Source organism: Megalops cyprinoides, chromosome 10, assembly GCF_013368585.1.
Source record: "Megalops cyprinoides isolate fMegCyp1 chromosome 10, fMegCyp1.pri, whole genome shotgun sequence".
Lineage (NCBI taxonomy): Eukaryota > Metazoa > Chordata > Actinopteri > Elopiformes > Megalopidae > Megalops > Megalops cyprinoides.
The window spans coordinates 12,128,943-12,142,344 of record NC_050592.1 but is presented as its reverse complement, the minus strand read 5'-3'; the positions used below and the strand labels follow the sequence as shown (position 1 = coordinate 12,142,344).

Here is a 13,402-nt window from a genome sequence, read left to right as displayed (position 1 = left end):
TAACAGAGGAGAGCTGGATGCTTCAGGCAATTCTTCTTCATCAAATGTTTTCAGCCAGGCACCAAAGACTGAGATTAAGTTAAATGACTTTACTGAAAGCTTGAAATACAAAAACCTGCTGAGCAATGACATACATACCATTCTTGATACACAACAGAATTAAAGGCAAAAGTATAACAAATGATACTCTTATCAATAAAGCATTGAAATATTGTAAATATTGAAATAAGGAAATTCTTGCAGTACCATATAAACGAAGCATATCTCACCCAATTAAAAATTCTGCCAATTTTATTTTCAGCCAAAACAATATATTTTGCAATTTCAGTACAATAATGTTATTCATATGGGGATTTAAATAAATCCACAACAAAAGGGCATCCTGTTCATTTTAAATTAGAACACCATTTATCTGGTAATGATACTAGTTACCAGTGTTATATAAGAGTGTGTTTATTGTGTTATATAATAAAGTGCTCATATAATTAGTTTTGATAACCAATCTTTCCAAACGCAAGCAGAGGGGCTCTAGATCTTTATGAAAAGGACCCCTGTGACCACTGCAAAGCCGGTGAGCAGAAGTGCCACCTTGGGGATTCGGTTTTGTGGGGACCCCAGCTCATGAGGCAAGATCTCCATAAATGTGATATAGATGAAGGTGCCTGCTGCCAGGCCCTCCAGTGTGGAACAAATCAACTGGTGCTGAGGGGTGGCTTCCGATTCTGTGAGAGCGACACCCAGCCCAATACCTAGAGGTGACATTATAGAGAAAACCAGAATGCATCCAGCAACTGCTGCCCGCCGCAGCCGACCTTGGGTGAGCTTAAGTGCCAAGCTTAAGGCAATGACGCTCTTGTGCAGCAACAGGGCCATGCAAATCTCCAGTACCTGGTGGCCATCCCTTTGCAACCCCACTGCCAGTCCCTCAAATACGGAATGCAATGACAGTGAGAAAACCAGGATGAAGGAGCGGATAGCTGAGTGAGAGTTGAAGTCCACATGGAGGTGTACACCATCCCCACCCGGACCTCTTGATCCACCCAACTCTTCAGTGCCATGGGCAAATGGAGAATGCAGGTGGGAGTAGCCCTGGCTATCTTTGTGGTAGGACTGGATATTAGATTCAACCAACAAGGCTCGCCTCTCATCCAAGGAGCCACCTGATTGGTCCTTGTAGGCAAGGACGATCTGTTCCATCAGTAGGACGAGGAAGAACCCCATGGCCATGATGAATTCAGGGAGAGGGAACTGCAGCTGGGTGAACAAAGAGAACAGTTGAAATTCTACACAACACCTCCAGCCTGTCATTTAAGAAACAAGATTTACAAGATGCATTCCTCAATCTAATGTCAAAAGTTTGGTGTGACTTGCAAATTAAAATACATAAATCTTCATTCCAACCATGGACTTGTGTGTCAACAATACCACACTGTATAATTCACACAGTATTGATTAAATCAAACTGAAAAGACAAGCTGACAAACAGATACTGTCAATAAGGTATGTAAATGCTTCACTTCCTACACGATATGAGAAGATAATGATATTCGAAACCCTTCCTTACAGTGATCTCCAGACTTTTGAATGCCTCATTGATCTCCACGAGGTAGTCAGGCACCAGGTCCAACAGACAGGTGGCCAGGAACACCCCACCCGCAAAGCAGCTCACTAAACTCAGAACTTTGTGACGTATTTCTAGGCCATAACACAAACAGGACAGGAATTCATGCACATTAGCAATCAAGCAGATATGACTATCAGCAGTGTAATTATAGGACAGAAACAGGTATGATCCTCAAGCAGAGCAGATTCATACATTTCAGGACTATGGATGCTAATGTAAAGTGGCTTTGAAGTGCACCTTACTATACCACATATGTTATGCATGCAACTGTACCGACATTTAACTGTTTAACTGTCTTCTTTAGTGATCTTACCTGGATCGGCATTGCATCTTCGTGTTCCTCTAGCAATACATAATGGTGCAAAACCGCATACCAGTGTCATGAACAGTAGCACAACCATTGAGGTCAGCTTGATTTGCAGTCCATTCATCGAGCCCAATGTGGTGTCCATGCCAGACTCCAATTTTAAGGACCTCCCCTGGATCACTGTCTCTCTCCACATCATCTTCTTCACATGTCAGAAAGGCCACACCAACTTCACATGCTCTCCATAGTTAATACTCAAATTCCAACACAACAGGAACGTCTACAAAAACAAACAATTGGATACATCAGCCATTTTAAATTACTATGGATGGGTAAATCACATTAGAGCTGGAATATAAATGTGATGCCGCATGTGATTAAATGGAAATTAAATAGCTAAATAAAAATGACACATGCAACCCCTATTGAAAGTGCTTTCACTTGCACACGCTTTTTTCTACAAACCTTAACATTAATTTCAACTGTACTGAAAGTAACTCGTCATTCTCCATTTACTACCTTCAATTGTTTAATCGAGCCACGAACTTGTTCCATTCAAAACTGTCACAAAAGCTGCGCAAATACTTCCCGTTAAAATCTTGATGTACTGAGAAGGGTAGACTACTAAACACATTTTCAAGTACGCTAAGCTAAACCCATGTTTGACTAAATTTAGCGATTTTCTGCTTTGAAAGTCAAATGTTTTAATGATAGTTGCTGAAATATCAAGGAACAATACAACTTCCTACATCGTAATTTTATAGGCCTACATTGTTAGCTAGTTAGCTATCTCGCAAGCTGTTTTGTTAGAAAACTGGCTAGTTAGCTAACTAACAGCTTGTGACTATTCACGACTAAAATCGTGAAGCAAACGACCCAATACCAATATACAGTGTATCATCAGAAAACTTAGACAAAAGTGTGGACTACTCATCCAACAACCGAGCGAAAAAACTATTTCCCAGTCGTCAGTCAGTATTGTAAGCAACTGTTCACTAGCTAGCTGATGTTAGATTCCGGAATTACCGTAATTGCCTTCGTTCATCAAGAACCGATGATCATAGAAGCTGACACTCAAAAGTTGCGTTTTAGAAAAACTCGCACATCTGAAGCAAGCTACAGACCATTATTATAGGTCGCTATCTTGTTAATGCCGAGAAACATATTCTTTGCTGTGGAGGAACACACGTCTGACTCACTCTACATAAATACCACTCAGATGATAGGTGGTAACTTCGCTAGCTAGGAAACTTATAAGGGGAAATTCCAGTATGAAACTAACTGGCTGTGTCCGCCATATTGGCTCAAATTTAATAGTACATTCTGAAACAAGGCTTGAGACGCCGGGATGTTGCTGCTCAAATGCAGACACACATATTATTGCTTTTTATTCATTTCAGTGTCATTTAAATTACATTACTATCACATCAGGAAAGCTAATTATACCCACTGATCCAATTTATCCACATTCTGTAAAGATCAGAGAGATAAAGTAAAAATCTGCTCAAAGACAAACCATGTGAATGGGGTTTCAGGGGACTTTTTTTACTCATTGATGCATATTAAAATCAAAAAACCATGTCACAATTTGAGGTAAAAAAAAAAAAAAAAAAAAAAGAAAACTGGTAAGTGTTATTTTTTAGTGATGTGATGCTTGGTCATAGAGCTGAAGGCAGGAGCTGGTCACTCACATGGTGCAGTGAGTTACCCATTTCTGTCCCCTCCTGTGTAGGATCTCCACAGAGGCATTAATTGGTTTCACTGACTCCCAGTTATTGATAATTCTGGCACTTGGCAGCAGGTTTTGCACCACAACATCACTGAGAACCAGCTGGTCTCCTTCATCCAGGCTCAGGGCCGCTTTATCCCTGGCTGTGGCCCATTCCTACCACAGCTTCTGCTGTAGGTCTACACAGAGGGAGCTGTGGTCAGCCACTTCAGTAAACTGGCGTGAGATTGTCTGCCAGACAACAGGTGCTAAAATCATTATTAATTCTGCTGATGTCACTATAAGAGCATGTGCAATATTTTCAGTAAGATGTTTGGGTTAAGCCTCTGTTGCCGATATATACATACATACACACACATATTATATGGAAATGTTATATATAAACTGGTTAGTTAGCTAGCCACAAATGTTTGAATTCCTCAGGAAGCTATACCTAGTAATCTGTGCTGTTATAAACCTGTCAAAATCACATTAATTGGCTATCAGGTATTAATTCACACCAATTTTGTGACTCCTACTCTAGCTAGGACATTGAGGTATCTAGCTTACTGATGGCTTGCAATTGCACAAATATTCTTTTAAATATTCTACATTGCAAGTACTCTACAGTGTACATTTTCATTGATCATTCTTGAGAGGCAAAATAATAAACAAGCTATATTTTCATGTCATATTGTGTGTTAAAAGATGAGTGAAGCATGGCTGTACCATCCTGTCTGGTCACATATTTCAAATGCTGTTCTCACTAAAATTTGCTTATGCAGCTTCATGATTTTGTGTTTACTGTTACAGAAAGACTTTCAGATTACTGAAAGACTGTCAGATTGCTTATCACCTAGCAACTGAGACTAGGGAGCAGGAAGTAGCTAACCTTTAGCATGCTAAGTATGTCAGAAAGTGTGAACTTTTGGCAATAGTGTGGAGACACAGGAAGTAAGTTATCCATACTGTGTTTCATCCTCTCTACTCTTTGTGAAAATGATGACTGTGGCAACAAACAACCTAAACACTAGATTTACTGAATTATAAATTGGACTGATCTGTTACCTCTTGAGCTAAGAGTCAATATTTGGCCAGCTCCTGAGGACCCAGGTTGCCTTCTCAGGACAGTTGGTGGACAGTGTCCTGGCAGAAGTGTTCCCTGACGTGCTATGTGAAGTGTCTCTGGATAGCTGTGGTGATGTCCTGACCACCCAGGCCAGGAGCAATTCACAGCCTCTGCCACCAGAGTCTGTCACCATTCTACCACCAGGGCTGATCCTAGAGCTACCTGAAGAAACAAGACTAAAAACTGAGTAACAGCTCTCCCCAATTCAGGCCACATAAGGTGCACTAGCATTGCTCACACTTTAATTATCCAATGCAAATTCAAAATTCTGATGCTAAAATGGGTGTTAATGAGGGTTGATGACAAAGTTTCACCTGAGAGGTCATATTGGTTAATGTGTCTATTGTAAAATGTTGAGATGGCACATGCATACACACACACACACAAATTATTACCACGGAGAGGTGGAATATATTCAGTACTCTACTGTCTTTGCCATGAAGACCAGACACCCAGGTTCCTGAAGACAGTGGAGGTAGGTGACTGCCATGTAAACCAGAACCCAATCAAAGTCTTTCTCACAAGGCAAACACCAATTTATCTGAGGTATCCTCAGAGACTGCCATTACCTCATGTGGATCAATGAAGCAAAGTACTTCAACCTTATAGTATACTACTGAGATATGAACAGATTTCTGTTTTAAATCTGAGTGGAGCAGAGATATTTGTGAGTCAATATCTGGATTCTATTTTGGTCCAGCAAAATCATGAAGTAATACAAAAGTAATTGAGTATCACAAAAATGAAACAACCCTAAAATTTACTGTATTGCAAAATGATTCTTTCAAGCTTATGATAGCTGTATGCTACTTAACCAGATGTAAGAATTTTCATAAATAAATCTAGGACATTGATTTTGGGGGAAAAAAAAAACAAACCAACAGCAAATCGTTTTCTATGACATTTGCAGAATTATGACGGCTAGCATATGCAGTTAGCGGCAAAAGCTGAATTTCATTGGGGAAAAAAAGAGCTTTCCAAAAAGTGGAAGCTTATTAAACCTGAAAATAAAACATGCTCAGCTGCGGATGATCAAATGTTCTCAACTAAGAGACACTTAAGCCACACCCATAACCTAAAACGCAATCGTACAGTTGCTTCCGGGCTACTTCAGCCAATGCTCTTCAGACAGCCCACTGACTTGGCAAATCATTGACGAGAACATATCCGGGGGACCTCTTTGTACGCATGTTAATTGGTTGTTCACGAATGTTCTGACCAATCAGCATCTATAGCTGGGACGGGAGCGCAGATTTAGTAGAGTGATTGACGTAGGATTTGCCAGCTGGATTAAAGGGAGAAGTATGTCGTCCTGCAGCCGGTTGAACGTAAAACAAATCTTGTAGTGTATTGTCGCGCATTACGCTTAGTAAAACAACCTACCTGGAATGCACATGATCAGGGATGTATATATACATAAGATCATACACGTCTGAAGACAGGACATAAGCAAATAACAAGTAAGTATAACTCGCTTAATGAGAATGCAAGTCTTGTTTATCCGGCTCTCCGTAAGAAAGCTCCACCCACATAAAGAAACGACGTAGTGTCGCAATTCAAGGTTTGTGTTCGGCCGAAATAAGGCATGTAAATAACTGAAGAAGATAATCAATTTAGAGTTCACAGTCTGCAAGGGCATAGTGTAAGAAACCTGTTGCTCGACGGAATGGCCGCAGATCAGAGGACGGTGCTGTAGAGATACAAAGGCTATGGATGTCTGCGGCTACTTAATGGTATTGCCTACTTTACAGTAAAAATGAGTAAAAAATGTATTTTCTTATTCTTATTTAAGTGACAGCAGTGATTATGAGCTGCATGGAGTCACTAGAGGCACTCTGAATGTTACTGGGTAATTACGCTTAAGCAATAGTAATAGGCAGATTGTTTTTTTCTGTTAAAGGCTTTTATTAGCCTATCGCAAGAAAACCAGTAATGCAACTGACTCGTAATGTTGTTTTAACTACTGTGCAGCTTACCTAAATAGTCTTTCTTTCGCATATATCAAATTTGAAATGAAAATAATATATATACTGCATTTTGGGTATAGGCTGCGCTGATTAAAACGATCTGTTTTATGACTGAGTTTGTATGTCATAGGAAATTGTTCATTGCCTGCTTTTATGCAGTCTAGGACTGGTCTTGTTCATTTGACAACTGAAATATGCGTTTGATACTTTAAGTACATCTGTGTAGAAATACGTGCATGTAGAAATATTGTTTACTGTACTGCCGCTTATAAATATTTGCTCTGACAAAAAAACAGTCAATACTGACGTTTAAAGGCATTGCTTTATGGTGCATAAATTTCCAGCAGTAGTGTAATCAACATACTGTTTTTTTTTTTTTATTTGGAACGCTTTAGTTCAAGCGTTCGGTGATACCTCAGTATCTGAGGACTGAAAAAAAAAAATTGCCTTGAAAATACGACCTTGTGCTCAAATGAGCTAAACAAGACTGCTAGCGTTCTTTATGTGTGTAAAACAGCAGAGCATTCCTTGATTTGAATACTGGGCGATGGACAGCATGTGTAGATTCACCTTGAGAGGCTGTTATGAGAATTGATTTACTCTAGACTGAAATTTCAAAAGGGGTGGAATTTTGAGAAGACTGGGTGTGAAATGGCCTAGTGTGGATTCCAGTAGAACTAGAGCTCATTTTTCCCACCAGGATATAGATATCCTCTCAGAGGAGGACTTCTGCTATGCAAACAGAAAACACAAGGAAAAGTTCCTCCCCCATAACTGTGTCACTCCTTGAGCAAATGCCACACCTGCTCGATTCCGTATCTCTATGGACAGAGGCCGTGTTTCCTGTACATTTGCATGATAGGCAACAGCCATCAGGCAGTTGACATTGAAAATGAAGACTGTATGTAATGTAATGTATGTTTATATATTGCCTTCATAAAGCATAAACATCAGACCCAGTGAACATGAGAGAAAAGAAAGATCTTCTGAACTTTTGAGTTTTATTATTTTCTGATAAGATGTCTCTGCTCAGTCATAGAAATGAGTTGAAACATTACCCCAGAAATAGTAATTTGTAGGTGATAGCAAAAAACCTGTTTCGAATGTGGTTGTCCAAAGTCCGTGGAAATGGCAGATCTATGAATGACATAACAAAAAACAGGACACAGTTACACAAAGTTACACAAGATGCTCTGACATACTGTTTTTTTCTTCTTCTTCTTCTTCCAGGAGATGGATACAGAGAGCGGAGCAGTGTTTTTTGGACAAAAAGAGGAGGAGGGGGCTATAGAGGGCGGTTTGGGAGTGGAAGGGCCATTCTCTTGCCCCAATACCCTCTATACTGAAACGGAGAAAACTTTGGAAGAATGGGCACTGGATCCCCATTGTGTGCGTATATCTTATGTGCTAGGGATAGAGATTTGCTCATCTGAAGTTCGCATTTACCTTTCATAATCAAGCGTAAATGCATGAGGCTCTCAGTTATTTCATGGTTTCCTGACCATGTGTTTGTGTACCTGTTTCAAGACCTTATTTATCTGGAAAACTGCTGAAGGCAGTATATTCATTATATCCACCTTGGAGCTTCCCAAGCTGCTGAGTGTAGCCACATCCAATCAGAGAATGCTAATAAAAGAACAACCCTTAGTGGCAAAAAGGGAGTTTTATATATCAGCCACTCTTGGATCTGCACAGCTTTTCTTTTTTGCAGGAAAAGTTGTCTTTCTTTAATATTCACCTGTTGGGTGTGGCTGACCAGGAAAACCTGATCTGGGATAGGGCAAAGATTTATTTGGTTGAAACAGTCAAAATGACCACATGTTCAACCATGTGTTTCCGCCAAGAAGTGCAGTACCCCTGAAAGCCTTCCATCTCTCAAATAGGGTCTGAATGACAGCGAACCTGAAGATGTCCTCCATGCGATCAACCCCAATGATGTATACCCCTCAGGACCCCCTGGGGAGTCCCTATCAGAGAGTGACAGCGGTATATCAGAGGACCCATGTTCTGAAACCCCGCCAGGGCCCTCAGAATCTGCCCAGGGCCCCCCCACCATCTATCAGGTGGTTTATGACATCAGCAGTCTGAGTGCCATCAAGACAGAACCAGAGCAACACAGTGTGGACGTCATATCTATAGAGCTGGGTGAGTCACATGATGTTCTTGTCTGATCAATCTGCATCCTGTTTGTAAGCATTTTGCATTTTTTTTTCTTTTTTTTCAGTATGTAAAGAAGCTTGCTTAAAGTTAGCGTATTTGTTCTGGTAATTTTCTTGGATAGTACTTGGGGGGGGGGGGGGGAACCTCCCAGGAAAACCAGGTTGCCGCTGGAAGTGGTGTTGATAGGCCAGTAGTGGGCAGTCTTCCCTCTAGACCAAATAGAAAACCAATGCTCCATGGTAGTGATGAGAACACTGAGATGTTGGAGATGTTGACTTTCAGATGAAACGTTAGACCAGGGTTCTGACTCTTATGAGCTTGTTACAGATTTCATGGCACTCATTGCAAAGAGGGGTTCTCAGGTGTACTGATCAACTTACCAATGTTGCTCATTGAGTTTGGCCCTCTAATCATCTGCCAGTTATACTGTCTAAAAAAATCCTTCTCTCTCCACCTTAGCTGAAGTGCTATGAGTGTTGTGGTATAAAATAGCCGCCCTACATCACCCAGATGGATGCTAGGCAACAGAAGTGGTTGAGGTTGGCACTTATTTTATTTTCCGCAGACGAGTGGAGCTCCCAGATGTTAATCTCTGAATCATGCATCGTTAATGAACTGCCCATTGTTCCCACTGGAAAACCTGACGGTGTTCTTGCTGCCACTTCTATCGCCAAAGATGACCACAGTCTGGAGAATCTACCGGTTAGTAACTGGGGAGACTAAAATTGGGGTACTTGCTATGTTGAAATGTAGTCCCAGATTTTTTCTGTAGCAGTACAACAGAACAGAGAGGGAAAGGTATGGTTGTTGTTGTGCAGCAGTACAATACTTCAGGTGTTACCTGCTCTATAATCATGTTTGAAAATTTCCACACTGTCCTGGGATTGTTCTGTTTGTAGCCTTATTTTGAGTGGATGTGTTCCCATAGAGACATGCGAATCAGATTTTTCTGTGCTGCTTGTATTCTGCCCTGCTTATATTTTGCCTGGCCCTGGCTTTGCGTTAAGATGCAGTCTCTGTGTGATTGTAACTATGAATGAATCATGAGTTCCTCACTTTCTCCTTGTCACTCTTCAAAGTATTACCCCGAACTCCATCTGACTGAGGAGGAGCAGAAGTTGCTGAACCAGGAAGGGATCTCTTTACCCAATAACCTGCCCCTTACAAAGGTACACCAGACCTCTACTCCCACAGTCACAGACCAAATATATATAACCTGTGACACAGAATGTAGTATGTTGGAGCAGTACTTAGGAAATGGGATTAATAACCACAATATTAATTATTATTTATTATTAATTATTATTAATTATCAGATCTCTTATCAAGAAGATGGAATACCTGTACACAGTGTGATTGTATCTTTGCAGTGTGGTTAACAGCTGAGTTTGACAGATTGGGTTCAAAAAATGTTCTCTCAGGAGGTGCAGCATCTCATCTGTGCAGTGAGAGGAGGTGACGGCTGAGCTGCCTGGCACCGTATACGCTGAGATGTTGTGTCTGATTGGCTGACTTTGCAGGCAGAGGAGAGGATACTGAAGAAAGTGCGTCGCAAGATCCGCAACAAGCAGTCGGCCCAGGACAGTCGGCGCAGGAAGAAGGAGTACATTGATGGACTGGAGGGCAGGTGAGACTGTGCACCTCTGTCTACATCCACACCTGCGTCAGATTACATTACATTACATTATTGTCATTTAGCAGGCACTCTCATCCAGAGCAACTTACACAGGTGACAGTTTTTACATGTTATGCATTTAATACAGCTGGAGACAATTGTGGGTGAAGTACCTTGCCCATGGGTGCAGCAGCACTGAAGCGGCAACCTTTCGGTTACAAGCCTTGCTCTTTACATCTATGCTACACTGCAGATGACCGCTATGCCTTCTTTTGTGTCTCACAGGGTGGCAGCATGCTCCGCACAGAACCAGGAGCTGCAGAAAACTGTGGAGCAGTTGGAGAAACACAACATGTAGGTGTCACACACCCTCAGATCAGTACATCTCCTGTAGACATTACAGGTGATCGGGAGCAATGGGTTTTTGTACCTGAGGACACTTAAACACATTAAAGCAAAGCGCCTGTGTATGCAGGTCTCTCCTGGCCCAGCTGCGCAGACTGCAGTCTCTAATCAAGCAGACAGCCACCAAGGCTGCACAGACCAGCACCTGCATCATGGTGAGAATATAAAAATGCACATTCCCTCTCTCCCTCTCTCTGTCTATTCCGTCTTTGTTTCTCTGTCATTGTATATGTGCGACTCTCTCTTTCCTGCCTCTGCAGGTATTTATTTTTCAGTGTGTCTCAACCCTGTTGTTACATATTTAAAAATTAAATAAGCTAAGATGTACTGTATTACAGCCAAGCTGGAATACTTACGTATGATGTCTAACCTAATTGGTTGTGTTTGCGCATTGTCTTGGATTAGATTTTCCTCTTCTCCCTGGCTCTCATCATTTTCCCCAGTTATAGCCCCTTCACCTGGGATGCTACCTCAGCGGAGGAGGGCTATACACCCAAAGGAGGTCAGTAATCTCCCTTTCAGCAGGCCGAGGTTTTTCAGTGCTTACCATATGCATTTTTTCCTCTTCATATCAGATGTTGGTGTTTATTTTACATAGTACTTTAGAAGCTGACTGTACTGTCCAAGGTAGTTTGCGTAGACAACTTGGTTAATCGAGTCATTAATAAAGGTGTAAAGCATGTAAAGCAGGGGTCTTAGACTAGCAGCTTTTATCATTTGTCTCCATATTGTTTACAATATGGACACTGCACAGTAACATAAATATGGACACTGAGGAGTTCAGTTTTTGCAACTGCTAGTAAACTGGGCAGTTGTTCCATTATCGAAAAGAATGTGCTTTTATCATCAGATCAAGGATAAATAGCTGCTTTATTGTGTTGGAAAGCTTTCAATGTCCACGATTACGGCAAAAAAATCTTCAGATTAGCATTAAAATAAACATGATGTAGTATATACACGTTCATCCATTTCTACCATTTCAGTTAGACTGTGGATTCTCACTGTTTGGGTGTTGTATATGTAAATGTAAATCTTTCAGTATGGTATGAATCTTGCCTTTTGGGAGGGGTTGAGGAGGAGGTGTGTGTTGCTTTTGTCTGTATGTGATTCAGGTGCAGTGCACTACAGACCACATACACCATGTGAATAATGTGTTTTATTTTTTATTGCTGCAGTTATCTCCAGAAACATCCTTACTGACCCGGCATCATCTTTGCAAATATCAGAGGATATAGACAACCCTGTCATCAATCCTGACAGTCCGCCTTATTCTCCTGACTCTGGCCAGTCAGATTCCCTGGATCTGACCTCAGTGCTACTACAGCAGCCAATAGAAAACCCAGAGATAGCTCTCAGTGAGGGCATGACCCATGAGGAGAGCAAGCCCGGAAATGTCTCAAACCTGGACGAGGGTAGGATTGACCCATTAGTTCGGGGTATGACGTCGGCCAAAGGACAAGGGAGCACTAACGTGGATCCTACAAAACCAGCACACGCAGATGAGATGTAAGCCTGCTTTTGCACAGTGGGCCGAAATCTTTCTTAAGTTCTGGAACCCCTTCTGAATTGAAGCGAAGGCCAAGCTCAATATGCTGTCATGAAACAACATTGGGTGTTTCTCTCTGACGCTGTGGATGCCTCAGTTACTTAACTGTTGCATTTATCTGTTCTCTGTCATGGTCTTCATTATTGTGGTGGAGGATATTTTATGGTGAGCAGGATGGCTCATGTGGAATGTATGCACATGTAGTCCAGCACCCACTACTTTACCTGGCTGAGAATGAAACCAAACATATCTCAAAGAACCAAACAGTGGAGGAATATCTTTTCACAGATAGCACATTATCTTGCTCCTTTCATGACTACAGAGATTCCGACATGTGCTCGCATGATGGTACACATACAATTGTATGTACTTACAGAGCTGTTTTAATACTCTTTGTGCTGTATATGGATTGAAACATGGTTGGCATTTCTGTGCATAAGCAGATTCTTCAATAACACATTCTTGCACTGTAACTGCCTTTATATTTTGTTTCTGCTTCAGAGATGGCCTTTTGTCAAATCAACTTGATGATTATCACCTGTGTCCGACCATGGTTTCTTATCTTACTGACAACTTGGCAAAGGAAACATGTATTTTTACTAACAAAATCCTTCACTTAAGCTGTCTGTTTTTTCATATTCTATTTTACGTATTTATAAACAAAGGGAAGAATCTAAAAGAGTTTTTTATTTTGATGTTTTTATTTTAAGAGGGATAGCTTCCTAGCAAGCTGTGTTTTGTAAGTTAGGGACTACAGTAGCAAATTGTATGTTTCTCCTTCAAATGGTATGTGTACAGTTTCTAATTAAAGATTTCTAAACAACTTTGTCTGTGGAATCTTCCATTCATTTGATTTCATCATTAATAATTCAAATATTGATTGACACTTGATTAAAGGGGAAAAGGTCAGATAGCTTCTGCCAGTATTACTGATTGCAGTG

The 13,402-nt window shown here is 41.0% G+C and overlaps 2 protein-coding genes across 4 annotated transcripts; one reads left to right on the top strand and one right to left on the bottom strand.

Moving 5' to 3' along the window:
• Positions 1 to 380: 380 nt before the first annotated feature.
• Positions 381 to 3,169, bottom strand: LOC118784905 (zinc transporter ZIP1-like). Of its 2 annotated transcripts, none has more exons than XM_036539379.1 (4): positions 2,958 to 3,169; positions 1,938 to 2,211; positions 1,565 to 1,695; positions 381 to 1,254 (listed from the first exon to the last, which is right to left on the bottom strand). In XM_036539379.1, the coding sequence occupies exons 2-4, from the start codon at positions 2,128 to 2,130 to the stop codon at positions 529 to 531; spliced, it is 1,050 nt and encodes a 349-aa protein (XP_036395272.1). In that variant the 5' UTR covers positions 2,131 to 2,211; positions 2,958 to 3,169; the 3' UTR covers positions 381 to 528. The 2 variants fall into 2 exon arrangements, with proteins under 2 accessions (XP_036395272.1, XP_036395273.1); XM_036539380.1 differs by lacking the exon at positions 2,958 to 3,169 and adding an exon at positions 2,451 to 2,519.
• Positions 3,170 to 6,045: 2,876 nt separating this feature from the next.
• creb3l4 (cAMP responsive element binding protein 3-like 4) lies at positions 6,046 to 13,191 on the top strand. 2 transcript variants are annotated; one of them, XM_036539273.1, is made up of 10 exons: positions 6,046 to 6,228; positions 7,966 to 8,124; positions 8,619 to 8,880; positions 9,461 to 9,597; positions 9,975 to 10,064; positions 10,416 to 10,522; positions 10,796 to 10,864; positions 10,986 to 11,070; positions 11,321 to 11,417; positions 12,091 to 13,190. In XM_036539273.1, exons 2-10 carry the CDS (start codon positions 7,969 to 7,971, stop codon positions 12,423 to 12,425), a joined length of 1,338 nt encoding a protein of 445 aa, XP_036395166.1. In that variant the 5' UTR covers positions 6,046 to 6,228; positions 7,966 to 7,968; the 3' UTR covers positions 12,426 to 13,190. The 2 variants fall into 2 exon arrangements, with proteins under 2 accessions (XP_036395166.1, XP_036395164.1); XM_036539271.1 differs by lacking the exon at positions 6,046 to 6,228 and adding an exon at positions 6,332 to 6,501 and having other exon boundaries at positions 12,091 to 13,191.
• Positions 13,192 to 13,402: the final 211 nt, after the last annotated feature.

What these genes read in the sequence shown, in the direction of transcription:
- LOC118784905 (XM_036539379.1), bottom strand. Translation starts at nt 2,130, where the DNA reads ATGATGTGGAGAGAGACAGTGATCCAGGGGAGGTCCTTAAAATTGGAG. An exon ending in AAGATGCAATGCCGATCCAG is followed by an intron (nt 1,696 to 1,937) that starts GTAAGATCACTA and finishes GTTATGGCCTAG; the next exon opens with AAATACGTCACAAAGTTCTG. An exon ending in TCAAAAGTCTGGAGATCACT is followed by an intron (nt 1,255 to 1,564) that starts GTAAGGAAGGGT and finishes TTGTTCACCCAG; the next exon opens with CTGCAGTTCCCTCTCCCTGA.
- creb3l4 (XM_036539271.1), top strand. Translation starts at nt 6,478, where the DNA reads ATGGATGTCTGCGGCTACTTAATG. An exon ending in CGTCATATCTATAGAGCTGG is followed by an intron (nt 8,881 to 9,460) that starts GTGAGTCACATG and finishes TATTTTCCGCAG; the next exon opens with ACGAGTGGAGCTCCCAGATG. An exon ending in GGGCTATACACCCAAAGGAG is followed by an intron (nt 11,418 to 12,090) that starts GTCAGTAATCTC and finishes TTATTGCTGCAG; the next exon opens with TTATCTCCAGAAACATCCTT.